We start from the raw sequence: 26,947 nt of genomic DNA on the forward strand, positions 1-26,947 counted from the left end.
AATTCTCAACAAATTAGGTATAGAAGGAATGTAACTCAACATAATAAAGGTCATATATGATAAGCTCACAGTTAACATCATACTTAAAGGTATGATGCCAAAAGCTTTTAGATTTTCACCATTCCTCTAAGATCAAAAATAAGACAAGGATGCCCACTCTCACCACTTCTATTGGTACTGGAAGTCCTAACCAGGGAAACTGGCAAGAAACAGAAAGAAAAGGCATCCAAATCAGAAAGGAAGAGGTAAAATGTCTCTGTTTGCAGAGGGCATGATCTTATATATAGAAAACTCTAAAGACTGACTAAAAGAAAATGTTAGAACCAAAACACAAATTCAGTAGTTTCAGTACACAAAATAAACATATAAAAATCATTTGCATTCCTACACACTAACAATGATCTATCTGAAATGAAATTAAGAAAACAATCCCATTTACAATAGCATCAAAAATAATAAAATATTTAAGATTAAATTCAACCAAGGAGGCAAAAGATCCACACTGAAAACTATGAAACATTAATTAAAGGAATTGAAGAAGACACAAATAAATGGAAAAGATATCCCATGTTCCTGGATTGGAGAAATTAATAATGTTAAAATGTCCATAATACCTAAAGTGATCTACAGATTCAATGCAATTCCTATCAAAATTCCAATGGCATTTTTTACAGAAATAGAAAAATAATACTAAAATTCATATGGAGCCACAAAAGACTCCAAACAGCCAAAGCAATCTTGAGTAAGAAGAACAGAACTGTAGGCATCACACTTCCCGATTTCAAAATATATTACAGAGATGCAGTATTCAAAACAGTATGGTACTGACATAAAAACAGACGTATAGACCAGTGAAAGAGAAGAAAGAGCCCAGAAATAAATCCACATATGTACAGTCAATTGATCTTCAATAAGGGTGCCAAGGCTATGCAATGGAAAGGACAGTCTCAACAACAAATGGTGCTGGGAAAACTGGATATCCACATGCAGGAGAATGATACTGTACCCTTATCTCACACCATATATAAAAATCAATTCAAAATGGATTAGAGACTTACACATAAGACCTAAAACTATAAAACTACTAGAAGCAAATATAGGGAAAAACATTTCTTGACAATAGTCTAGGCAATTATTTTTTTAACATGACCCCAAAAGTACAGGCAACAAAAGTAAAAATAGACAAGTGGGATTTGATCTAGCTAAAAATTCTGCACAGAAAAGGAGACAATCGAAAGAGTGAAGAGGCAACCTACAAAATGGGGGAAATTACTATTTGCGAACCATACATTTTGGTTAATATCCAAAATATGTAAGGAACTCAAATAACTCAATAGCCAAAAACCAAATAACCCAATTTAAAAAATGGTCAAAGGACCTGAACAGACATTTCTCAAAAGAAGACAAACAAATGGCCAACAGGTATTTGAAAAGATGATCAACATTACTAATCATCAGAGAAATGCAAATCAAAACCAAATAAGACATCACCTCATATCTGTTAGAATGGCTATTATCAAAAAATGTAAAATAAAAGCAAGAGATAACAAGTGTTGGCAAGAATGTGGTGAAAAGGGAACCCTTGTAAACTGTTGGTGGGAATGTAAATTGGTACAGCCACTATGGAAAACAGTATAGTGTTTACTTGAAAAATTAGAAATAGAACTACCATATGACCCAGCAATCCTACTTCTGGTACATATCCAAAGGAAATGAAATCAGTATCTCAGAGAGATGTTTACACTCCCATGTTCACAGCAGCGCTATTCACAATGGCCAGCCATGATATAGAAACAACCTAAGTGTCCACTGATGGATGAATGGATAAAGAAAATGTGAGACACAAACATACATACATATGTGTGTGTATATATATGGAATACTGTCAGCCTTAAAAAAGAAGAAAATCCTGTCAGTCTGTCAGTTGTGACAACATGTTTGAACTTGGAGGACATTATGTTAAGTGAAATAAGCCAGACATAGAAAGACAAGTACTGCATGATCTCACTTAAATGTGGAATCTAAAAAAGTTGAACTTATAAAAATAGATCTTAAGTATTCTCACCAAATACACACACAAAAATGGTAACTATTTTTTTTTTTTTTGGTGAGGTGTTGGGTGTGTTAATTAGTTTGATTATGGTAATCATTTCACAATGTATACATATATCAAAACATCATATTATACATCTTAAATATATACAATTTTTATTTGTCAATTATATCTAATAAAACTGGGATGAAAAGTTCCTTTTTACCTCTAAATGTAACAATAGATATACATGGCTGACATAGATTTTAGATTCCTACTTTGTCAGTATTTTTTATTGTGGTAAAATATGCATAACATAAAATTTACCATTTCAATTCATTTTTAAGTGTACAATTCAATGTACAATTAAGTAAATTCACAAAGCTGTATAACCATTACCAGATTTTAGATTCTTTAGTAAATGTTTTATGTAGATTTGTTTTCTGAATGTTATTTGCTGTTATGATGTGAGGATGTGACATTGATTCAGAGTAGCACATAATACATACATAAGATACACATACGTGTGTATAAAAGACTACATTTTGTAAAATCTTCCAGCACCATTATTCAATCAACAATTAAATATCTTACCTCTTGTGCTTCGTGGGCTATTAACTGGTCCATTAAGAGTCTCCGCCGTCTTTTCTCCCTTTGCTCTCGTGCAAAAGCATCTTCTTCGAGGCGCTTTTGGATTTTTTTAATGTAGTCATTATCCGAATAAGTGTTTAACAAATCAGTGGTTGTCTGGTCTGTTGTATCTAAAGAAGTCTTGGATGCACTAAGGACAATAGTTTTTATTTAAATTTTAGAAAATAACTCAATCACACACCACTACTTGTGACTGTGGAGGAAGACCTCTGGAGACGGCTCCCTTGAGTGCTCTGTTCATTTATTAATACAAGCATCGAAGCAAATATTAGAACTTCAGTGTGAGATCCACAGCTTATCAACAGATTCCATTTGCCTCACCCCATTTCTGGACTCTGTATCTGTGAGGTCCTTAGAATAGCCTTCTTTCTAGGCCTGGCGCCTACTTACTCTTTTACTTCTCATGACCTTCACTGTGCCCAGAGATTCTGGATTTCTCTCCCTCTTCTTCCTGCTGGCTCTAGGCCTCCTGCCTCCCTTGCTTGGAGTCAAGAGTAAGGCAATATTGATAACCCAAGTTTCAGGGAAGGCATACTTCTACAAGAGTCGGCCAGGTACACTAATGTGAGGACTAAAGACTGACTTTCCCCCTTCCCTCTGCAGAAACGTCCATGGATGGTTCTGAGAGTACGTCCATGGATGGTTCTGTCCACTACAACTCTCCTCTCACCTATGTGAATGCAAGTTGCTCTATGAGCTCCCAGTAACTTCCGACTCCTTAGGGCAGCAGCCCAGCTCTTACTAGAAGCTCAGCAGTGGAGAGTTGACTTGCACCACAGGTCTGACCTAGCCTCTTGCCCAAGTCCTGGAGAACCAAGTGAGAAGATCTACCTTGGGGCTCTTGTCCTACCTCATGTCCAGAACTTACGGGTCAGGAAGAGTTGGTGGTCTCACCAACAGAAAGCAAACACACTCAATTTAGTGAGGCAAATGGTGGCTTAGTACAGAATTTATAGATTCATTCAAAAGTTGCCTTTAAAAGTAAAAGATACATTGTTATGTACATAAGGATCAAATAATCAATTCTCATCTGCATACTCTTTACAAAATAAAAAAATACAACAGTACAATGGTATAAGATATAACGTTACTTGCCAAGAAATAATGAATTTTAATATTATGAATAATTATTATCCTTAATGTCATAAGTTATTGATGTGTTCAGTTTAAAATATAACTTATAATCTTATTCAAAATACAAGGACACATTATTATGGTATGCAGGGATTAAACAGTCATCAATTCTCATATAGACAGAAGTGTTCTTATAAAAGCATAGCTAATTCATGTTTAATGAATAATCACACGTGTTGTTTTTAATCTGTGGCCATGCAGTTTCATTAAATCAAAGATCAAAATCATTTACATAGTTGAATTAAAATTCTTAAATTATAATTAGTTCTGTTTAATAATCACATATTTACGGTACGGATATTTTATTATAGTTCATTATTTGTACATTTGCTGCTTCCAGTTGAACTCTGAGCGCAGAAGAAAAGTATCCTAGTTTACTCTCCTGTGTACCTGTGCCTCATAATCCTGACATGTAGCTAATGTCTGCTAAATTTCAAATAATATGCTAAGAAGCACTGTACAAGTGTAATATAACTTAAAAAATCACACATTGAAATTCTGGTTATTTTATCAGCAGGGGCTCAACCTTTGATTGTATTCTGTCACTGAGAGTCACTGAGCAGAAATTGTGTAGCTAACAATGCCTCAGTAAGGTCAAAGACAAATTTTAACCCTATTTATTTATTAAGATTTAGTGCAATTATTTATGAAAATTGTGTGGCATAACTTTTTCAGATCCTTCATCAAAATCCTTACTATATTTTTACTTAAATGTGTTGTTTAAAAGATTTTGCCTCAGACTGAGCACGGGTTAATAGCTCTCTCAACACTGTATTTATGCCACCAACAATGTACTTGAGATACTGGTTCTCCTTTGTTCATCAATCAGTCTGTCCAACCATCCATACATACACCCATCTGCTGTCTTATGCCAATTAAGGCCTGAAGAAAGCTACGTGATATTTACTTGAATAAATATTCATCTTACTGAGATGTGGGTTTCTTGAGGGCAATAATTATGTTTTCTTTATATCTGTTTGCTTGCCAGGCCTCCATAGAGTTAATAATTGTACGTGTATGAATTATTAGTGATAGGAACTTTGGCCAAATTTGTGTATATATATAAGCAGTTGCTAGAAGGAGACTAAGGTAAATCTGTGAATCCAAATGTCAGATTACAGCAGCCAACAGCCTCAGCTAAAGAAACAAATAGCAGATGGCATTTATTATTTGTCTTAAAAAATAAAGAAATAGTTCATGTGATGAAAAAGCAGCAGTGGCTGTTCTTGCATTGCTCTCACTCAGACATCATTTCATTCTTTCACAAAAGAGAAAAGATAGACTTTGAACTGACATCCCTGGGAAAGTCTTTCACGAGCAGGCTGTGAAAGGGGCAGCTGTAGAAATTGCTCCTAAGGTCAACCCAAGAGATGATTTTAGTGCTCTCTGTCATCAAGTAGTGTGAAGTTTCTGGAAAAGCCCAGAACATGCTTGATTCTAAGCTAAGGATTCAGAATGAACTAAAGAAGCAGTGGTCAATAACAGAGATTAAGAAAGGCCATATTGTACCATAGCTCTTTTTTCTTTAAAAGTTTGCTCTAGACCAGTGCTTCTCAACATTTTTTATTTGGGGGCCCATCAGAAAAAAATGTCCTTTTTGAAGTGTACCGGAAGGGATTTGGAGTCACAGATGGGGCTGCTCACAGCCACAGGTGACTGGTCCAGGGACTCTAGCTGCCCCAGGCCCTATCCTGCTGCTCTGAGAAGTGAGGATGTCCATATCTCACGGGCCCCCAGTGGTAAATCTCTGGCAAGACCAGGTGGAGGCTTCTGCAGAGAAAGGACTTGTGATAGACACTGCTATTTCCCTCCCTTTTCCCTCAAAACAGAGCCACGGTTTTATTCAGGAAAACAACTTACCCAGCTAAAGTCTACAATTCCCAGCCTCCCATTCTGCTAGGTATGGCCATGTGACTGAATTCTGACTAATAAGGCATAAGCAGAAATGTTATATGGGGCTTCTGGGAAGGCTCGTATAAGGAGCGATTTCAGATGGGATATCCACTTTTTGCCTCTCCTCCTTCCTGATATTGGAACGTGGGCCAAATGGCCGGAGCCTCGGAAGCTATCTCTTATTTGCGAACGTGACTTTGAAGACAGAAACCACACATCAGGACAGTGGAACTAAAAGGAAGGCTCAGTCCTTGTTGACCTTGGAGCAGCAACACATGCCCTGGGCTGCTTACCTTCGGATTTCTATTAACATTATAGGAGAGAGAAGTAAATATCCATCTAATTTAACCCACTCTGGTTTCGGGGTTTCTAAGCTAACTGATAGAGAGGCCTAGGTTCAGGTTGGGCAGGGAAGGCAATGAGGATCAGGGTGAATGTTTGTACAGGAAGGATCTTTAAAACATTGAACCACGGACAGGGCAAGGACACTAACGAATCAGAATGGATGCTGCTACAGGGATGGAAGACGCTGTTGTGCTTGGTGTTGATTCTGGTTGCTGAACTGTGTGGAAATCGAGGCGTCCCAAGAAAGGGGTGGGCTGCGGGGCTGCAGAGAATACCATTCACGAAAAGCAACAGAGTGTTTCAATATCTTAAGATAGTCATTCTGGTGGACACAGTCCGTTTATCACTCCGGAGCATGTGGCTGGTGAGATGTGTGAAAGAGTTGGAAGAAGTGGAGTGGTTTCATGGGCCAAGGTCAAGGGTGGGCGTGGCGGGGGTCAGGTGGCAGCTGCATGGGGGAGTAGGCTTGGGCTGTGGTTATTTTAGGAGTGAGGTGAACACTGATGAATATGGGGAGGGCATCAGGAGTTTCTGCAGAGGGAAGGGGGAAAGGCAATTAATGTATACATTCTTCATTCTGCTTCACTTTCCTTTCACACTTGACTTCCTCTCCACTTCTCCTTCTAGCTTATTCTTATTCCTCCTCATTTGACTCTATTCCCTCTCCTCAGAAATATTAATATGGAAATGAAGTATATAATTCATGTATATTTTTCTTCTTTAAGAGATTTATTTCCTATTCTATAAAACATAAATGAGTAGAGTTTAGATAGTTTCCATGAAAAAAATGCAGAGAAATTCAAGCTGTTCTTATATGTGTACTCTCTAATCAATTATTTTCTGTGAGTCAATGACCCGTAATAGGAAACAAAAGGGGAGAAGATCTTTATCTTTAGGAAGAAGAAGCCCATTAACCAGGCACTTTCTGTAAAGAACTCATTGAACTGTTTTAGTGACATTCAGTCAACAAAGTCATTCAACAACTTTTTACTGCTGGTCCCTCTGCTAAATGCTGAGGATGCAACATGACAGCAACCAAACTAGCGTCTAATAATGGCTTTTTTGTGACAAATGTAAATTAATAGTAACTTGAAAAAGTGTTAATGAGTGTTTAAAAAATATGTGTGAACTTACAAGGGTAAGTAAAACGTAGAAAAATAAATTAACCTCACATCTCATAATAGCCACTTTCCCTTTTGATCTTTACAAAAATTGTTAATGAACAACTAATCTGAATTTTAGCTCATTTATCTTCATTAATATACGCTCTTAATTAAGATTCTACAAGGTGAAAACATCTTTGGAACAGCTATTTCAGGTAAACTATTTCTAAATATTCAAAAGTTAAAGTAGAACGGAATGTAATTTTGTGATTACTGAGATAATTTGCATCCCACCTTTCTTTTGCTTGGAGATCCTTTTTTATTAATGCTTCAAACTTCTTAATCTCATTGGCCACATCCTTTAAAGGAAATTCATTATCAGTTTTTCACCTCTAAAAAAAACATTGAACATTTTCATTTACCCCAATCATTCAAACTTATAAAGTGACATGCATTACTAATTCAATCTAATTGGGAAGCAAGATCTGAAAAGCTACATTCTAGAATATTTTTCTATTCTGATTTGTTACTTTTAGACTAGGCTAAATATATCTAAAAGATGGTGAAAATTGCCTAACCCGAATCATTCAGTTCACAAGTCTAGCTCTGACAGTACATCAAAGGGCATTTAACGAGAATAAAGATTATCAAACAGTCAGGAAGTGCATTGTTAATTACAATTCTTTTAAATGAGAATAAGCATGTTTTTGGACATAAATATTTCTTTAAAATCATCTTGAGTGCTTTAAACATTTAAGGTTGTGCAACCTTACCTACACTATTAATTTGCTCTATGAAAATTAAATGTAGCTGATCCTCTGCCTCCTGCAAATCCTTATTAATAAGCTTTAATCAACTCAGGGAAACAGGAGAATTAAATGCTTTTACTAAAATGGGGTCAGGAAAAAAGCCTCTGTGGGTTGTACTTTTTAGAATCTAACTATAGGATTTTTTAATATTAAAAAAATGTGAATTAATATAAAATGCAATGGATTTAGAAATCGAGAGACCTCTCAATCTCTGCTTTAACAGCCTTGAGTACTTGGGTAAAATATGTCAGTTTTCTGAGTCTCATTTTCCTTATCTAAAAAATGGGGAAAATAATACCCTACTTAGACAATTATTTACGAATTAAAGATGATGTGAAGCGCCCAACCCACAGCCTGGCATATAGCAGATGATCAATAAATGGTAGTTATTAATCTTTTTTCTTAAGGGAGAGAATATCCCTAACAATCATTATAGAAGTATGCAGTGTAGATTGCAGGAATTAGTATCAAAATGTAGTATTGTTCCCTTGTGAAATATAATGAGATTGTATCCTATTGGAATGACTGACAGCTGGTATGGTCTAGTAAAATATCAATAGTGTAAGTATCTTAAATTTAAATATGATGAGAGCAAGCAAGTTGCTTAACATTTCTAGGATTCATAGAAAGACAGTGCAACATGGGGAGGAGGGTATTGAGGAAAAGCAAATAGTAGGAATGGCACATGCATGGTATGGGTACCTGAACTGGCCCCTGTTGTACCCATGGGTATCATGACCCATTACAACAGCACCCACTCTAGCATAGTTTGTTAGTGACCACAGAATCCACAACACAGGAAGAACACAGGTTCTGTCATTTAATAGAATTTGCCATCCCTGTCCTAAAGCTACATTCTCTGTTTCTGAACAAATAACTGTAAAATGGATTGGATATGCATATGGTGGAGGAGTTTTAAATGAGAAGGGACAATACCAGAAGTAATTTGAAAAGGAAGTAGGGAGTTCAGGGAAGTCTCTCTATATGTTTTAGGGAAAGATCATCCTTTCATTAAGATAAACACAACACATTATTAAAGGGTTATCACTTACCTCTGCCTCTTTTTTCTTTTTCAACATTTTTTGAGTGTCAAGTGCTTTCAGAATACGGTTTGATGCGGGTTTAGGAATCTGTATGATAGCTGCTTGGATTTTAGCCATTATTTCATTTTGTCGTCTTCTGCTCAAGCGTTGCTAAATATCCCATACACATTAGTTTAGTTATTCAGTTCGTCAGAATAATATGCAATGTTATACACTCACAGGTACACAGATATACAAATTTTCCATTGAAATTTTTGGAACTCAGCAATTAACCAATGGACTGGGTGTTACAACTGTGTAATGTTAGGAAGCAAGGGTCAATATAACTTATTTTGAAAAGTATGATATTGAAACACAATTTTGGAATCCCCAAATTATGCCGATCAAATGTGTGTATTTTCATTCTGGTGGCAACCCTCCCCCATATCACGAAAGCATCTGAAGCATTCATTTCTACCAGACAGCTTAAAAAGAGGTCAAGTTGTCCCACTGTTCCAAAGAATGGCAGTTCTAGTTCTTAGTCGCAGGGAGATGCGACCATCAGCAACGGTGGAGACAGAGAAAGGGGAAAAGTGAGGGAGAGAAAGGTGAGAGCAGGCAGAGCATGAGTCATGTACCGGGAGCTGGCAGCTCGAGCTGGATTCATGCTTATGCAATGCGTAATATAGACATAAGTGGCAAACAATATACTATGCACTAATGAGTTTCTGGAAAAATTGTTCTATAAAAACTTTTAGATTTTAAAAGATCTTTGTTCTTCCTGGAGTTTTTGAAATTTTTCAAGTTTCTCAATATGCATGTGGACAAGATCTTCGTTCGTGTGCTTATATTTTTCTTGAAACCTAAGTGTAACCTGCATCAGATTGAAATCAGTTTGACGTGGTATCAGGTTTCTATGTCTCCAAATGAAGAAAGCATTTCAAGAAGATTCCATTATTAGAGAAAAAAGAGTATATTGTCATTATAAGCACACATAAAATTTGTCTTCAAAATAAAATTTCTGTGAATTACTACTGTTGATGGCTAAAGCAAATTCAAGTCCCATACCAATCACTCACACCCTTAATTGATGTAAGGACAATAAAAATGCATGATTTGAATGCCTTCTTACAAAAGTCTCATATATACTTTTTATAATTAAACTTTTTGCCCTGAGTTTAATTTTCAATGAATGGTATTTGTATCCTTACAAATACATTTTCATAAAAATAATTTATAAAACCAATTTCAACATAAAAGAGATAATATAAGAAGCTAGATTCTGTCTATTACTTAAGCCACTTCCTAGTAAAAAGTGAAGAAATAATGAAAACTTCCAGGCCACTGGCAATGAGGGTACAATAGTAAAAGAAAATGAACTCTCAGTGATGATTGTGAAGTGGGACACAGAGCAATGGCTAACGTATTTAACTAAAACTTTTATATTCGAAAGTAATCTACTTAGAAGCTGATGACTTACTAAAAAACTTTTTTAAAATGATACCATTGCTCAAACCATTCTTGGTCCTTCTTTTCTAAAACTGCCTCAGTAGATACTGACACTTACTCAGAAGATCAGTTAAGGCCCTGTTAAAAATGTCCTGGCCTCCATCTTCACAGTGGCAACGAACATGTAAGGTCCTTCAACATCCTACCACCCCACTGCAACATATATATATATATATATATTTTTTTTTTGTTCAACTTAATTCTATTTCCCACCAGCCCAGGAAATATCCATTGAGCCATCAAATAGCCTGCTGTTAAATGCGTGGAGTCAGAGTGCCTAGGTTTGAGGCTTAGCTCTACTACCTACTAGTTTCATGAAGTTGAGCAAGTTACCTAAGCTCTCTCAGTTTTATCATCTGTAAAATGGGAATAATAAAAGTACCTATCTCATAAGATGGTTGTGAAAGTCAAATGAGATAATATACATAAAGCACCTGGAACAGGGCCTGGCATCTCACTATGTATGTTCAATAAATTTTCATCATTATTGATATTAACATGTAATAGACACCTGCATCCTCCACCTATATCAAAGAAAAAGGCATGTCTACTTTTTTCATAAGATGTCTCCTCCTTCATCTGAACCATTGATTCATTCTTCCTCTTTTCTTCCCCAGAGGGTCTCCTTCCACTTGGGTCCTCACACCACTCATCACCTGCCACTGATTCTTTTTCTCAACTGCCAAGTTGTTCCAGTCTCCATTTCCATAAAATGAACAAACAATCTCACACTGCTGTTGAGCTTCTCTCCTGCAGCTACTGTTATTCTCTCTTCTCCTTTATCTCCACATGTCTTGAAAGAATAGTCTGTGCTCCATTCTTCCTCATCTCCACTGCAATCCACACCACTCTGCTGAAACATTTTTCTCTCCCCAAAATGTAAGCTCTAAGAGAATTGGGGGTTTTCCTGTACTACTCACTGTGTTGGTGCCTGACATAAAGTAGAAGCCCAACAAATCTTTGTTCAATAAATGAGTAATTGACTTTGGAAGGTCACCGTGGCCAACATTAAACCCAATGGTTTTTTGTTTGGACTCAGCTCCACAGCACTTGTAGCACTTGTTTACACTGACTGTTTTATACTTTACAAAGAATTTTCTTATATACTGTTTTTCTTGAAGTTACCAAAAAACCTAACTCTCAGGCAGGTAGAGATAAACATCTTTGTTTTTACAGTTGGATAAAGTGAGACTGAGACTGTTCCAGGGACTGACCCAAAGTTAACCAGCTTGCACGTGAAGGAAGCAGGATGAGACACTAAGTTATTGACTTTCAGCCTAATCTAATTTCTAGCTCTCTGTGGGTGCTGAGTTCATTCTGCTACCAGACTCATAAGGATGTCCACCAAGAGTAGACAATCTAAAAGTGGAAGTAGCTCTCACATTTATTGTCATTGTTGCTTCATAAATTAAAATTTAAAATTTAATTATTTTCATTTATTTTTATGCATTACATCAGTACAGTACTCCCCATTATCCTACAGACCTGGAAAAGTTAATGGCCTTCACTTATCATAAGGAAACAGCACAGGAACTACAGAGATTTGTCAACTAAAGAGTTGTATCAAATAATCAAGAGACACTTCATGAGTATTTGCAATGTTGAAAGCATTGTACTAGGCATATTTCTTGAACTTGAGGAACTAAAAATCTTGTGAGGCCATATGACAGATAAATAATGAAAGTTAGTCAATGCTATCAGCAAGAGGAGGTTAACACCAAAGAGTAACGATTACCTGTGCCCTATGAGCTCCGCAGAAAGAGTCCACGTATACTGGGAAGGTTGCACAGAGTAGACGGAGGAAAGTTTGGGGGAAGCGGAGAGAGGAGAAGGGTGAGCTTAGGTGGTAGAGAGGGAAGAGCAGAAATATACAAGTCCTATTCAAGGACAGGCTGCCAATCAATGTAGAAGAAAGACTTTATGCTGAGGGTTATGAAGAAATAAAGTTAGAAAGACAGAATGAGACTCTTTAGTGAAAGAACTTGGATGCTAGTCTAACTTGGTGACAAGATTATTTGTAAATTAGCAGGTTTCTGAGCAGAAGAAACCAACAAAAGTGGAATTGAGGGCAGATTCACCTAGCGGTTGATTAACCTCCAGTAGAAAGCGTGAAGATCGGAAGCCGCGTTAGTAGTTTACTGCAGTAGCTCAGCAGGAGGTCTGAGCAGATAGGATGGGGTAGAAATGGAATGAGAGGAGCAGGCATAGAAAGCACTGGGAATTAGGAGCAAACGACTGATAAGTTATTGGCAATTGGTGGATAAGATGGAGACAGGCATCAAAAATGGATAAATGAATTGAAAATATTAATATAAAATAAAACCCAAATATGGCCAGTAGCATACATCAGGGACATATATGCTCGATGGGGCTTCTTTGAGAATGCAACATCACTGCTGTGTCCCTTTACCAAGCTTTATATTGTGATATGCTTATAATGTTTCTTTATGTACTTACATCTCGGAAAGTCTCGCTTTTCACGTTTTGAACTTTTGTATTTGTCAGGGGTTGCATGGTTTGCATTTCCACTCCAGTCAGCACACCTTTCTTTTTTCTTTGGAGAGCAATGTACAACTGATATAAGAGTTTCGTGGCCGCCCCAGGCTTTTCTGTGATGATACTGTGGGCCACATTCTGATCAAACTGCACACCCAGAAGGTGAAGTGTGGGCTCCAAGCGAGAAAAATTATTAAGTTTGGCACTTGAAATCCTAGGCATTAAAATATTTTACATAATTAGACACTGAATTAAAACAACAAATATCAGAGGTATTACCATGATCCCATATTATGAATTATCCCATGTTCTTTTAAATATATCAATCCTCTCTAAAACCACTTAATCAGGTAGATACATTGAGATTTGGTGTATTGTCCTAACTCCATGCATTTATTTCTCTTGAATGGCTAAACTAAAACCCATTAATTTCATATACTCTTCTACTTAAATAGATGTTAGAATTTCTGCAAGAAGCCAGTACAAAAACATAACTAAAGGCCTTCTTCTAAATGGAAAAACTTAACTATCGTTTTGAAAAATATTTTACTCAGAAGACAAAATTGCAATTTAAATGTCCATTTCTTTAAGTGATGTCATTACTAGAACCTGAAAATAACCTTATTTTCAGTTGCAGTGACAACTCTCACAATAATCCCCTCAGGCATTATTAGAAATATTTAATTAAATAACATTAGCTATACAACTAAATTAGTTATGTAATCTTCACTGTACACTTCATATTACTTCTTCAAGAATCGCTAAAGACTTTCTAAAATATATGTATTATTGAATCACCTATTATCAAATTAGGCTCACATTCTAGAAGAAACTCATTAATTCGTTTATTAATTTACTCTCTCAACCATACCAATAATTTATTTAATTTAATAAATTTTTATAAATTTATTAAAATCTTACAAAGATAAGACACCCTGCCCTTTATCAGTTCATAGTGGGAAACAGATGAATAACAAGTAGTGATAAATTGATGTAACTGTTGTAATAGAGGTCTCAAATGACCTAGGGCTGTCAATAAGCCTATGAATCCAGTGGCAGAAAGAAAGCAAAAGATGTTGATGCATTTTCAACTTTTGTGCCTCTCTGTGATCAAACTGCATGCAAATGTCAATTTTAACCACTGGTCTATTTTCTCCTTACTTTAACTTCCAAACACTCAGTGACATTCTTTGATGGAAAAAATACACTGAATATACTTAAATATAAGTCAAAGTCACATCCTCTCCCTGAAAAAAGATGATACTTTAGAACAGAGGGAGTTGGCGGAATTTCTAATATAGGGTTACTCACTCAATAACTTCATTTTGGACTATAATATTATTTGGGGAAGATACAATGACCTTTAATGACCTCAACTGAATGTTTGGAAGCTGAAAGAGATCACTTAGCACTTCTTTTTAAAATTTATTTAATTAATTAATTCATTTTTGGCTGCATTGGGTCTTCGTTGCTGCGTGCGGGCTTTCTCTAGTTGCAGCGAGCAGGGGCTACTCTTCATTGCGGTGCGTGGGCTTCTCTTGCTGCGGAGCACAGGCTCTAGGCATGCAAGCTTCAGTAGTTGCTGCACGTGGGCTCAGTAGTTGTGGCTCATGGACCCTGGAGCGCAGGCTCAGTAGTTATGGAGCACGGGCTTAGTTGCTCCGCGGCATGTGGGATCCTCCCGGACCAGGGATCGAACCCGTGTCCCCTGCACTGGCAAGCGGATTCTTAACCACTGAGCTACCAGGAAAGCCCAATTAGCACTTCTTAAACTTTATATACGGTTCCTAGTATATTATTTCTCAAGAGATAGCTCTCAAGCAGTGGTTCTAAACCTTTTTTTTTTTAATCACATATACCATCCTTTGGAAATCTGATGAGAGCTATGAAACCTTTTCCACAGGAAAGAAAACACACATTCATGCATATACACAAAATGTGTATACCATTTGCGGGTATTTGTGAACCTCCTAAAATCTAGTCTAAAAGTGCCTGTTAGCTGCCAAGGAGGTGGATCTGGGGAAATATAGGAATGATTTCTAAATATAAATAAGGAGCCAGTATCATGGAAAGGCCAATGTCAAAAAATGTAGTGACACAAGACACTGAATTCCTTTTCCAGTTCTGTGGTGTAACTTATTGTCCTATTTCCTCTATTTGGTTAAGTATATTTAGTATGGCATACCACATCAACCAAACTTTGAATGAAATATTTTAAATTGATACAGAGAAACAGATCTTAGAGGGGATAAGAAGAGATAAGGAATGCTACAAGGTAATCTTATCAACAAAAAGGGTAAAACATTGTTTTAGGTCTTCTCATGTCATGTCCAGTTTTGCAATTTGTTCCCCCACAAATGACCTTACAGTTTGAGATAACAAACACTGGACTAAAATGATTAGGGTACAGCAGACCATGTTTTGAAGAGTCTTATTGTGACAGAGGATGGTCAAATCAAAGACCTGTGTTCACATTCCTTGGACGGGCACCTGGCATCCCCTTTTGATCTTCCATCTCAGTTCACCCTTTCATGTCCTTCCTGTCCTAGGAGTCCTGTGTGCCTTGTCCACTACACTTACTTGGAAAGATATGGTCTGAGAGCCACTTTTCAGAGATTTTGCCTGGGTCATAACCTTGGGCTTCAGAGGTTAGAGGCACCATAATTCGGGAGGGAGAATCCAAAAACAAACACTATTCATTTCCAAATTTTATCAAAATTTCGCCCTGTACCCAATAAAAGTGAAGAACATTTCCCCTCCTCTTTCTTGTATTACACAACCCCCAGAATGCAGTGTAGCCTACTAACACTAGGGTTCAGTGACACAGTAGGCTTTAAAATGGCTTTTATGGTCTGGCCGAAGTGTCCAGGTGTAATAGTATTTCCCTCTGGAAGCTTTTAATATATACTCTAAATTTCCAACCAAAATTTTGGGAATATAACTGGTGTGTAAATTGGTGGAGTCCACTCTTGTTACAGTATATGCTCAATCAGTATAACATGATAATCAACAGTTGTTTTTGAACCCAGAGAATCCACTGGGACATCTTTGCTCTGAAGACATAGCATATGATGTAAATGATGACCCCTGAGGGGATAAGGAATGTATTCTGGGAAAAGTCTCCCTCTCTACTTGCAGTCCTTATTTGCCAAGGGATTACCAATCTCCTCTCCTCCTTGCCACCTGGTGAGGGAATACATCTCACAAGGTAATTAGAAGCTGCCCTCCCAAGGGATATCCATGTTCCTTTACTTTTTATTCTTTTAACTAATCTGCTCATTTTTCACCCTCTGAGATGGACTAAAAATATCCCAAAACAGAATTCTTTCAGAGTTAGATGAGTTATTCTTAGGATTAAGTAATTCCCAAAGCAAATAACTTCAAATTATTAGCAACATAGATTTAGTTTACTGTTAACATTTTAGACTAAAGACCCTAAAAAATATTACACAAAAATCCCCAAATCATGAGCTCTGGCACTAGCTAGCTGTCTAAAAAACAGGCTTTACAAAGAAGGGTTCTTTTCCCCACTAAATACACTATTACAAAGATCAGATCCACAGATTTACTAATTCTTGCCTTCTTTAAAATACCATGTGCCCTGGAAAAAATGTGGGTTGTTCCAGGAACTAAAGATGGATAGTATTTGGTTGTCAGGACAAGTAGGTCCCTCTCCCCATGTTAAGAAAAGTAATGACTCAGTGGAACAGAAAGTGAGTCCTCTGCAGTGAGTGAAGGGCAGGACTGCTACACATGATAATACTCAGGGCACACACCTGTGCAGGGGCGGGGCATACCTGGCATGAGGTTGTTTCATCCAAAAAGGGGCTTCTTTTTCTTTGCACAGAGGTCTCTCTGTTCACTAAGACCTGTGTCTTCACGGTTACCTCCATCCATATGGGGTCTCTATTTCCATTTCACACAAAGGCCTCCATGGCCTGGCTAACAAGAGCCAACTTAGTACATGTGAAATACTGCATGCATGATCTGATCAGTATGGTTCTTTAAGTTTTCTGTACCGAACCAGATGTACTTTCTGAAATCATTCATTTATTTAATAGAGAAACATTACTGTGTGCCTGCTATGGTCCAGGGACAATGCCTGGAGCACAGAGAATAAACATACTACACAACTTTGAGCAACTTTGCAATCTAGTTAAGGAGTAAACATTCATATATTCATTATCAAACATTATTTGGGCTCCTTCACGTGGCAGTAACTCTGATAAGAACTGACATATAAATAAACGATTATAACTTAATGTGATAAAAAAGGGATGTCTAAAGTGTTATTAAAACAAAGAGAAAAAAAAAAAGAGGAAAAGAAAATTAAATCTGCTAGGGGACCAAACACAGTTTAGAGAAGGGGTGGATTTTTAGCTGGATCTTAAGGATGAATAAAAGTTTCTCATGGTGGAAGTGAAGGACGAATGTTAATATGCAAAGTTGCAAGGCATAACAAAAACACATGACATGTTTCTGGACCAAAGCAGTTTATGTTAGGGTTCCAGACTGGTGGAAAAAAGTTCAATAGAAACTCTCTGAGGAAGCCCAGATGTTGAATTTATTAGACAGAGACCTTAAGTCAGCTATTATAAATGTTAAAAGAACTAAAACAATCCATTTTTTAACCATTAAAAAAGAAAGTATGAGAACAACATCTCAACAAAAATAGAATAAGGAAATCGAAATTATAAAAATAAGAACCAAGTGGAATTCTAAGGCTGAAAAGTACAATAACTGAAATGTAAAAATTCGCTAGAATAGCTCAACAGGAGATTTGAGTTGTCAGAAGAAAGAATTGGTACACTCATAGATAGATCAACTGAAATTATTCATAGGAGAAACAGAAAGGAAAAAGAATGAAGAAAAATGAACAGAATCTCAAAACACATAAACTCATTCTAATCATGAGAAAAAATATCAGACAAATTCCAACTGAGGAACAATGTACAAAATACCTGACCAGTTTTTAATTTTTCTAAACTGTAAAGATTATCAAAAACAAGGAAAGTCTGAGAAAGTATCTCAGCCAAGAAGAGTCTAAGGAGACATGGCTATAAAATATAATGTGGTATCCTGGTGAGATACTGGAACAAAAAAGACAATAGATAAAAATTATAACAAATCTTTGGTACAAAATGTACCATAAAAATATAAGATGGTAGCAGTAGGGGAAACTGGATGTGAACAATATGGGAACTCTCTGTACTATCTTTGCAATTTTTCTATAAATCTAAAACTGTTCAAAATAAGAAGTTTATTTTAAAAAATCAACAAAGTCTCAGAGACCTGGGGGATACTGTCAAGTATACCAACATACACATAGTGGGAGTCCCAGAAGGAGAAGAGAGAGAGAAAGAAATGGACAGAAAGGACTTTTGGAGAAATGATGGGTGAAAGTGTCACAAATTTGATAAAACACAGGACTGCAGGAATACAGAAGATATTAAAATGGGGCCCATCTAGAGATGAGGGCTTGCTGCAACCTTATAACTTTCTCTCCTTTGTACTCCTGGGACAATGAAGTATGTATATGTGAGGAAGCAACAATTTCCATACCAATGGATGCTTGTCTGGTTTAGGGGAATCTTGTGATAAATGATTCTTTAATGTTAACTTTGGGCTAAAACCATCCAAATGCCAAAGGAATTGACCTTTTTTAAAGTAAGGAATAATCTCACTAACCTGCTTTCTGAAAATTCTGCAAAATCATCCTGAAGTGCAAACTTGTGCAAAACTTCTCCAATTAGATAGCCATTGGAAAATGCCTTTGCAAATGACTTGGGACCTGAATTTTAGAACATAGAGATTAAAAAAGGTAAATATAATGTTGTACATAGAGCTTATATATTTTCATTATATACACATAGAGTAAAACTTCATAATTTAACTTGAACTCAAAATGCCATGAAAATACTTCTAAAAACATCCTGTAATAACCAAATGAAAATATTGAAGTTTAACAGTAGACATCTTATAAAGACCCCTGAATAAATGTAGATCAGTACTTGATAACATATGACATTTTGAAGGAAAAGACAACTTTTGATCAAACCAAACAAAACACAACCAATAAAACATATAACCTTAGATCTAAAAACAAACCCTCAATATATTTTATAAAATTATACTCTAATACCTTAGTTATCAGTAAAACCTGTGGATGATGATTTCATATTCTGGCCAGGTAAGGTACAATCTAACTTCTTTAAACCTCAAAACTTAATTTTAACCATTTTGCAATGGAAATTTTACAGAAATCATCTGCACCTTCTTAAATAAAGCCTACTGAACATAATCAAGGTTTTCCTTGTTGGCTCCAGGGTTTACCCCAGTCTAGTTGGTGTTCTGTGTAATGATGGAGAAGCCCAGAGGAAGACAGACTTTGGAGCCAGAGATATCTATGCAGGAATCTTGGCTCTGCCTTTTACTAGCTGTGCAACCTCTTCCAAGCTGCTTAAGCTTCCTGAGTTTCTGTCCCCTCATCATATCTATATCTATCTTGGAGAGCTATTTTAAAGATTAGAGGTAATGTATGAGAATTCCTTGGTACCATGTCTGCTACATAGTATGCACATAATGATGAGTGCAGAAAAAGAAATTAAGTGTTAAACAGAATTTGCTTTCTTTAAAAATGTCCTGGGGCTTCCCTGGTGGCGCAGTGGTTGAGAGTCTGCCTGCCAGTGCAGGGGACACGGGTTCGAGCCCTGGTCTGGGAAGATCCCACATGCCACGGAGCAACTGGCCCCGCCCGTGGGCCACAATTGCTGAGCCTGCGCGTCTGGAGCCTGTGCTCCGCAACAAGAGAGGCCGCGATAGTGAGAGGCCCGCGCACCGCGATGAAGAGTGGCCCCCGCTTGCCGCAGCTGGAGAAAGCCCTCGCGCAGAGACGGAGACCCAACACAGACAAAAATAAATAAATTAATTAAAAAAAATAATCTGTTAAAAAAAAAATGTCCTTAGTTTGGGGTCCCTTGTATTTTTCTTATGAAGTGAAGGATATAGGGTTACATGGTGTTCAAGAATGATATACAAAATCGATACATAAAATAAATATGTATAAATAAATATAACAGGACAAAGCCATCATCTCTCAAATGACTTCAAAATCGTCCAAAAATCTTCAATGTATTTCTATCAGAGTCCTTTAGGCAATAGCAATACTAAATATCTATAAAATATTATATATTATCATAGTATCACAAACTCATTCATACTGAATTATCCTCTTTTATCTATTTGACTATTAATAAGGTGGCTATATGAAAATGAAGAAAAAATAATTTCTTTATGATTTGTAGAACTGATGCTTGGTGCGTGGTTGCAGGGAGGTGAGTTGAGTTGCTCCATAAAGGCCACTGTACAGAGACCTTACTCAGAAGACTTCACATTATCATAAGACTCTTGCATATTTGACACCAGCCCACAATTTTGCCCAAAGCTTTCTTAATATCTGTTCTCAAAGTATTTTATACTCAATAATAACCCAATTCTTAGGTTAAATCAATATAATTATAAAGTAGTTTAAAAAGATGTCAACTATGCCCACTGATTCTGTTTACTTGGGGTGAGCCCCTAAGCTATCTAGCACTAGATTCTATTGACTGCCTTCTGGCATCATACAGCAGTAGTCTTGGAAGCAACTGAAATCCAAATAGCTCCTTCTGCCCCCAAAAGGCAGAGGTGTGCCATCTCCTCCTGCTGAGTCACTGCAGATTTCTCCTTTCCTCAGAGACTCACCACTGCTGGCCTCCAACGCTGTTCCCTGGTTTTCGCCTGCCACCACTGTCCTCACTGTGCCATCTGGGCTGCTCTGGCTGTGCCTTGCACCTCTTCTGTCTGTTGCTTTCTCCTTTCTGCTTCTTTCCTTTCTCTATTCTATAGCCCGTCCCTATTCTTAGCTTTCTGAAGTGCCATTGGACATACAGTCATTGTCAGACTATGGATTCCTACTAAAAATCTAAGGACTATTATTTTGTATTCAGGGGCTACTGCTATGTCACCTTTGGGTGGCCTCGTTCCCCCACTCTCACTGGATTTTGTACTTTGCCTATTGTTCCTGTTGACTGAAGACCTGAAATCTAGCCTGTGAATAACTGGGGAATAACTATATCCTAGTTCATCACTCTCAATTTATCAGGCAAATGGTCTGTAGCAAACTCTTTGCTACAAAAAGTCACTAGAAAAATAAAATCATAATTCACTTCCTTTGAAGTGGCAGGACTTATTAATAAGGCAATTCTGATATGGCTAATATAGGGGCATTTTGGATATAAAGGTCAAAGAAGAACAGTAAACACATTATTTCACTGTCAAGTAGTTTACTATAAATAAGTATGAAAGCACGTGTCTGCAGCTCTGTGTGTATTAGACACTTCCAGTTTTGTTTTTTTTTTTTTTGCGCCAGAGGAACACAGAAGAGAATAATGAGTGAAGAGCTATAGCAAACAGCAAAAGTAACAGAGAGAAAACACATAGAAAAAATGAAAGTGGAGAAAAAAGAAGAATACATGCAAGAAATCAGATGAAGAAAAAGCAGATAAGCCAGGAATATGTAGATTAAAAAGTATGGCAAGGAAGATAAGAAGCCAGAGAGAGAAAGAGAAATGGAGAGAGGTGAGGGGAGGGAAACAGTAAGGAAAAAAGGAAACTCAAAGGAAAGATTATTTTTTTCCCTTTGGTTTATCAAATTTTCCTTCCCAGTAAATGTTCTGGAATACCATGACTAACTTCATGACGGCCACCTCTATAAGTTAATTTGCACTCACAACTGGAATTACCTACAGGAAAGAAGAGGTGGGTTGACTCTAGGATAAGGAGCAATGCAGAATATGAGAAATACATGAACCAAGGGAGCCCAGTGACGTTCTTCACCCTGAGCTCTAAAATGATCTACATCTGGGAAACGTTGTTCAGCAGCCACTCAGCCATGCCACCCGTCTTCCAAGCCTCAGATCTGATCCCCATCACTAATGTTTTCATTTCCTGAAATCTTTGATGTGGGCCTTTGTCTACCTTAGGCTGGGACAGAGGGCAAAATGGTCTATGTGTTTCTCCACCTGAGCCAGCTGGAGAAGGCACAAAAGAAGATAAGCCTTCTACATTCCAAATGGTAATGAGGAGAGCACAGGCTCTGGAGAAATATTCTCTAGTTTGACTCTTTGACCATTTATAAGTCCCGGGACTTTGGATAGTTACACAGGCTCAGTGTCCTGTCTTTAAAAGAGAGAAAGTGATGGGTTCTACCTCCTGAGAGTTGGTTTGAGAATTAAATGAGATAATTGCATGTAAAGTGCGTAGCATAATTCCTGGCATATAGTAAGTGCTCAGTGATCATTTTATTGTTATTATTACTGCCTCCTAATCTAAGACAACAGGTTATATCAATTACACAATTGTTAAGCTCGGTAATAGATCCTCAATGACTACAGTACAAACATCTTTATTTAAAGGTAAGGTAACTCAGTACTCAGAGAACAAATATTTGACCCTTAAATTCAGATACAGGCCTGCTCTTGGGGCCAGATAAGCTATAACACTCTCGCCAGTCTGGGGAAGCACATGTAATCAAACATAGTTGATTTTTACAGCAAACCATTTGAGTGGGAGAAATAAAGACAAAACGTAGCCTCACAGCATTTCTGGTCAAGTTTTACCACTAAATGACTAAAGAGATTTGGGGATTTGGGGATTGTAGACAAGGGGCTATAGACCTACACATTCTATGCTAAATGTCCTTTGCTCCTTCTTCACTAGAAGATCAAAGACCTAGCCTAGGTTATCAACCACATTTTAAAAGCCAAGCAAATTTACTTTCATTTGAGAGAGAGAGAAAAGCAGCTGCTGGTGGCTGGGTACTGGCCTGGCCCAATTAGGCCCTGGTGTTCCTAGGAGTTGGCCCAGCACTCACAGCTAGACCTCGGCCTTCTCCTGCTGAACATAATCAATTTCACATCACACCAACACCGGACAAGGCTACTCAGTGACCCTGATGGATTAAGACAAAAACAAAATCTCTCTGTAATCATGTCTGAACTCAGCCTGAAACAGTATTGGCCAAAACACAAAAAATGATCAAATATTATCCCCCTATTCTGATATGAGTGGCTGCTGCTTTTTCTTTTTCCTTGCTTTGCTCTCCCACTTCCTAGATACGTTTTTTTTTTGTTTTTTGTTTTTTAATTTTTTAAATTTATTTATGGCAGTGTTGGGTCTTCGTTTCTGTGCAAGGGCTTTCTCCACTTGCGGCAAGTGGGGGCCACTCTTCATCGCGGAGCGCGGGCCTCTCACTATCGCAGCCTCTCTTGTTGCGGAGCACAGGCTCCAGACGCGTAGGCTCAGCAACTGTGGCTCACGGGCCTAGTTGCTCCGCAGCATGTGGGATCTTCCCAGACCAGGGCTCGAACCCGTGTCCGCTGCATTGGGAGGCAGATTCTCAACCACTGCGCCACCAGGGAAGCCCCCCTAGATAAGTTTTATTAAGATATCCAGTCATAGGGTTGTCTATGCTCCCTTTACAGGATCCAATTCAGAGCAAAGCGCTGCTTCCTTGAGCCCTCCCCAAAAAACCCTTAACACAAACCCAAATGCTATAAGGGCTTTCTAACATCCTCTTCTTGAGATGCCCCACAGTTCCTCATGGTATGTGTTGCAACAAGTCAGTAAACTCAATTTTGTTCAACTATAGGTTTATCCTGTGCTCTTTGGCTGGAGGACATTGACAATTTCTTTTCTTCCATTACCAGAATAGGATGATCAATTTTTATAATTTTCTCCTTTGAAGACTTCATCATAATTCTCAAGATTTACTATCTGAAACAAAAATCTCAATTGCTATATTATATAACCTTCTTTAATGGTTAAAATTTTGGGTGGCATTCTTGGAACTTCATATCTTAACATTTTGACATTGATTTATACAACAGTCTTCTGTTATTAGATTTGCTGTCTCAATTTCTAGTCAACAGAGGCCAAATTTCAATCAAGGAAAATGCTGCTGAACTAACCAGGAAATATCAAATAATTTGTTACATTACATGACAAACCATGTATTTCCTAATGACCCTGAAAGGCTAAAGTATGAGAAAATGTGTGGTTTAATAATACCTGGGGGAAAGAGGAATGAACTAAAAGTCAGCGTACTCAGAATCTGCTACTAACTTTCCACTACCTAGTTGTATAACCCTAAACAAATCTCTACACATATCTGATTTGATTTCCTCATGTGCCAAAGAAGAATTAAATGATGTCTAAGATTCTTTTTCAGATCTAAAATTTTATGTCTCTATGATATGGTAAGGTCACAGGCTAATAAAAGGTCATTACAATACATTATAAAATATGGTATATAATAAATATTCAATACGATTTTTTGATATCTCTATTTTTTTCTTAAAATAAAATTTGGTACTTTTGTAAAAGTGTGGACATAAGACCTTTAGTTAGTGTACAAGGGAACCCAGATTAAGTATAGTTAGTGCATAAGGGGTTAGTTAGTCAGTGCACAAGGGGGTCCAAATTAAGGATGTCCCTAAAATTTGGGACATCAGTAGAAAATACCACTCTCTAAAACAAAAACTACTGAGATTTAATACAAAAGGACAAAATTAGCCACCTATGGAAAACCACTTATAAAAAAAAAACCAGTTAACAAGGAATATAGGCCATCTCTCAAAACTCAGAATAATTTACCTATTTAAATTTTTTACGCATCATGTAAATGATAATCTTGAAATGTATTAGTTAAACTTATTCAGAATAGAGATATGCTGCAATGGAAGAAAAATACACAAATATCATAATTTTAGAAGCTTTTGTAGTAGTAGTAACACTGGAAAATATCATTGAACAGTATGATTCCCCCAAGCGCTGGGGGAAGAGAAGGAGGAGGGAATCTGACTTTAATCTAATCTAACTTAATCTAATCGAATCTAACCACTCACTGATATCTAGATAAAATATCTCTAGAGCAGAAAAGTAAAACACATCAAATATTAGCTTGATTTGAGGATTCTTTTGGTAATGTCTAATTTCTAACTGTCAAGGAGCAATCCGATCTGTAAATTTGGTCTCCTCCTGAGTGTACCAGCCCACCAAGACTTGCATTACGTTCCATTGCCAGTATACGTTATTCTGCTGTCCTTTTCCACATGATGAATTGGTACTGTAGCTGATAAAATCAGCAGAATGTAACTTCTGTTAGCATGTGACAATTCCTAAGAAGTTGCTTTAAGTAATAAAGCAGAGCTTTTGAAATCACGAAGGTGAGGATCAAAGCACCCAGGGTGACCTTTTCGAGATGAACATATCCATAAGGTTCAGTCAAAAACAATACTTTACCCTACTTTTGTCTCATTCATACAGTCTCATGTAATAAACAATTATTTACTAAGTGCTTATTATGTGACAGACACTATAATAGACATACTTCTAAAGTGAGCGGCAGAAAAGTGGTTGAAATAATATTTGAGTATCTAGCTCTAGTATAGATGATAGGCACTGTGGTAGATATTTTCCATTTGCAATCTCATTAGATACCCTCCCAAATATATAGCAATTATTATTATTACTTCTCAGGGTATAAAATTGGGACTAGAGATCATTATTTATAATTTGGCTACTACAAAATCAAGACTTAGGGATACTAAACTTTATTAACTCAGTTTTCTCTTTATTGGTTCCTTGTTACTACTGATAACAATGTTTAAGACTATTGAAACAATAAAAGTATGCATAATAAGGTATTTACAATTTTCAATATAGCTCCATCCAGAATCGAAAATAATATGGACTGTCTTACACATCCATTTTTACAAAGAATCTGATCTGTTCAGTACATGGAATTCAAATGCTTCTACTCATTTGTGGAGAATGTTTAGTTCTGACATTCTGATGCCAGTTTCCTCTTACAGTGTATTCACAGGCGTTTTGTAAAACAGAGGCAATGCTTATTCTTGAAAATAACTGAGAGTTTGTAAAGAATTTTACAGCAGATCTCGTAGTAACATTATTCTATATTGCTTATTTTTGTTATAAAAATAATTGCTTGAATTTCAGATGTGATTTTGTGTTGAACAATTTTTTGTATTTTAAGACATTTCATTAACGTATACGTCTAAGCATTATTTTCCAGGACAAACGGTTTAGTTAAACTTAACTCACTGGAGATCCTTAGCTTTAGTAACGTAGATCTGAATCTTCAGGTGTTGACACTAATCAAGCCTCTGGTGACTCCCAGAAACCTCATTAAGTGGAGGGAGACCATTCTCAATTGAGGATCATTGAAATTCATTTTCTTACTGCTGATATTCAGGGTAGTCCAGACAACGCAAAATTCAACATGAGATGCTTTAACCAAATTGACTTCTACCTTTCAGAATAATCCAGAAATCAATCGGCTTTAGCTACCTCTCCAATGACAGCAGTGCATTCACTTGGCATTCTCATTCTGTTTTCTTTGTCCCAGCAAGCAACATATGGACTGAACCACTTTTTAAAAACACCAATAAATCCACCTTTGCCATTTAAGCATGTAGGAATTAGGTTATCCCCTGTGAAGTTACAACATGCCTGGGTGGTTGAATTTCTGTACTGCTTGTGATTTCAAATTGAACAATAATCCTCATTAAAAGGAGCTCAAATGAATACATTTGGGAGGGTAAATTTTTAAAAAAATATATTCCCTAAGCATAAACTCTAATATATAATACAGTGCCTAAGAGCACTAGTCAAAGATGTAGCTTCAAATTCTAGTTCTAGGACCTACTAGATGGGTGACCCTGAACAAATTACCAAGCTCACTCAGCCTCTTTTACTCATCTGTACAACTGGGACAATGCCTCTTAGAGCTTTTTTAAAGATTATAAAAGAAAACCTATGTAAAAGGCTTAGCACAGCGTCTGGTGTAAGTACCTAAGTGCTCAAGAAGGGATAACTTTAATTATTCTTCTT

The 26,947-nt window shown here is 37.0% G+C and overlaps 1 protein-coding gene across 2 annotated transcripts in view; it reads right to left on the minus strand.

Annotated features, from left to right (window-relative positions):
• The window catches only part of SPEF2 (sperm flagellar 2), a 209,393-nt gene that overhangs the window by 160,309 nt on the left and 22,137 nt on the right, over positions 1-26,947 (minus strand). For both annotated transcript variants that reach the window (XM_082453670.1, XM_082453669.1), the window contains exons 2-6: positions 18,683-18,785; positions 12,956-13,208; positions 9,020-9,160; positions 7,453-7,517; positions 2,627-2,813 (exon numbers count right to left, since the gene is read on the minus strand). In XM_082453670.1, the coding sequence (XP_082309796.1) occupies positions 2,627-2,813; positions 7,453-7,517; positions 9,020-9,160; positions 12,956-13,208; positions 18,683-18,785 (749 nt within the window). The remainder of the gene's footprint in view (positions 1-2,626; positions 2,814-7,452; positions 7,518-9,019; positions 9,161-12,955; positions 13,209-18,682; positions 18,786-26,947) is intronic.

Source organism: Balaenoptera physalus (genome assembly GCF_965194825.1).
Source record: "Balaenoptera physalus genome assembly, chromosome: 3".
In the NCBI taxonomy this organism is placed as follows: domain Eukaryota; kingdom Metazoa; phylum Chordata; class Mammalia; order Artiodactyla; family Balaenopteridae; genus Balaenoptera; species Balaenoptera physalus.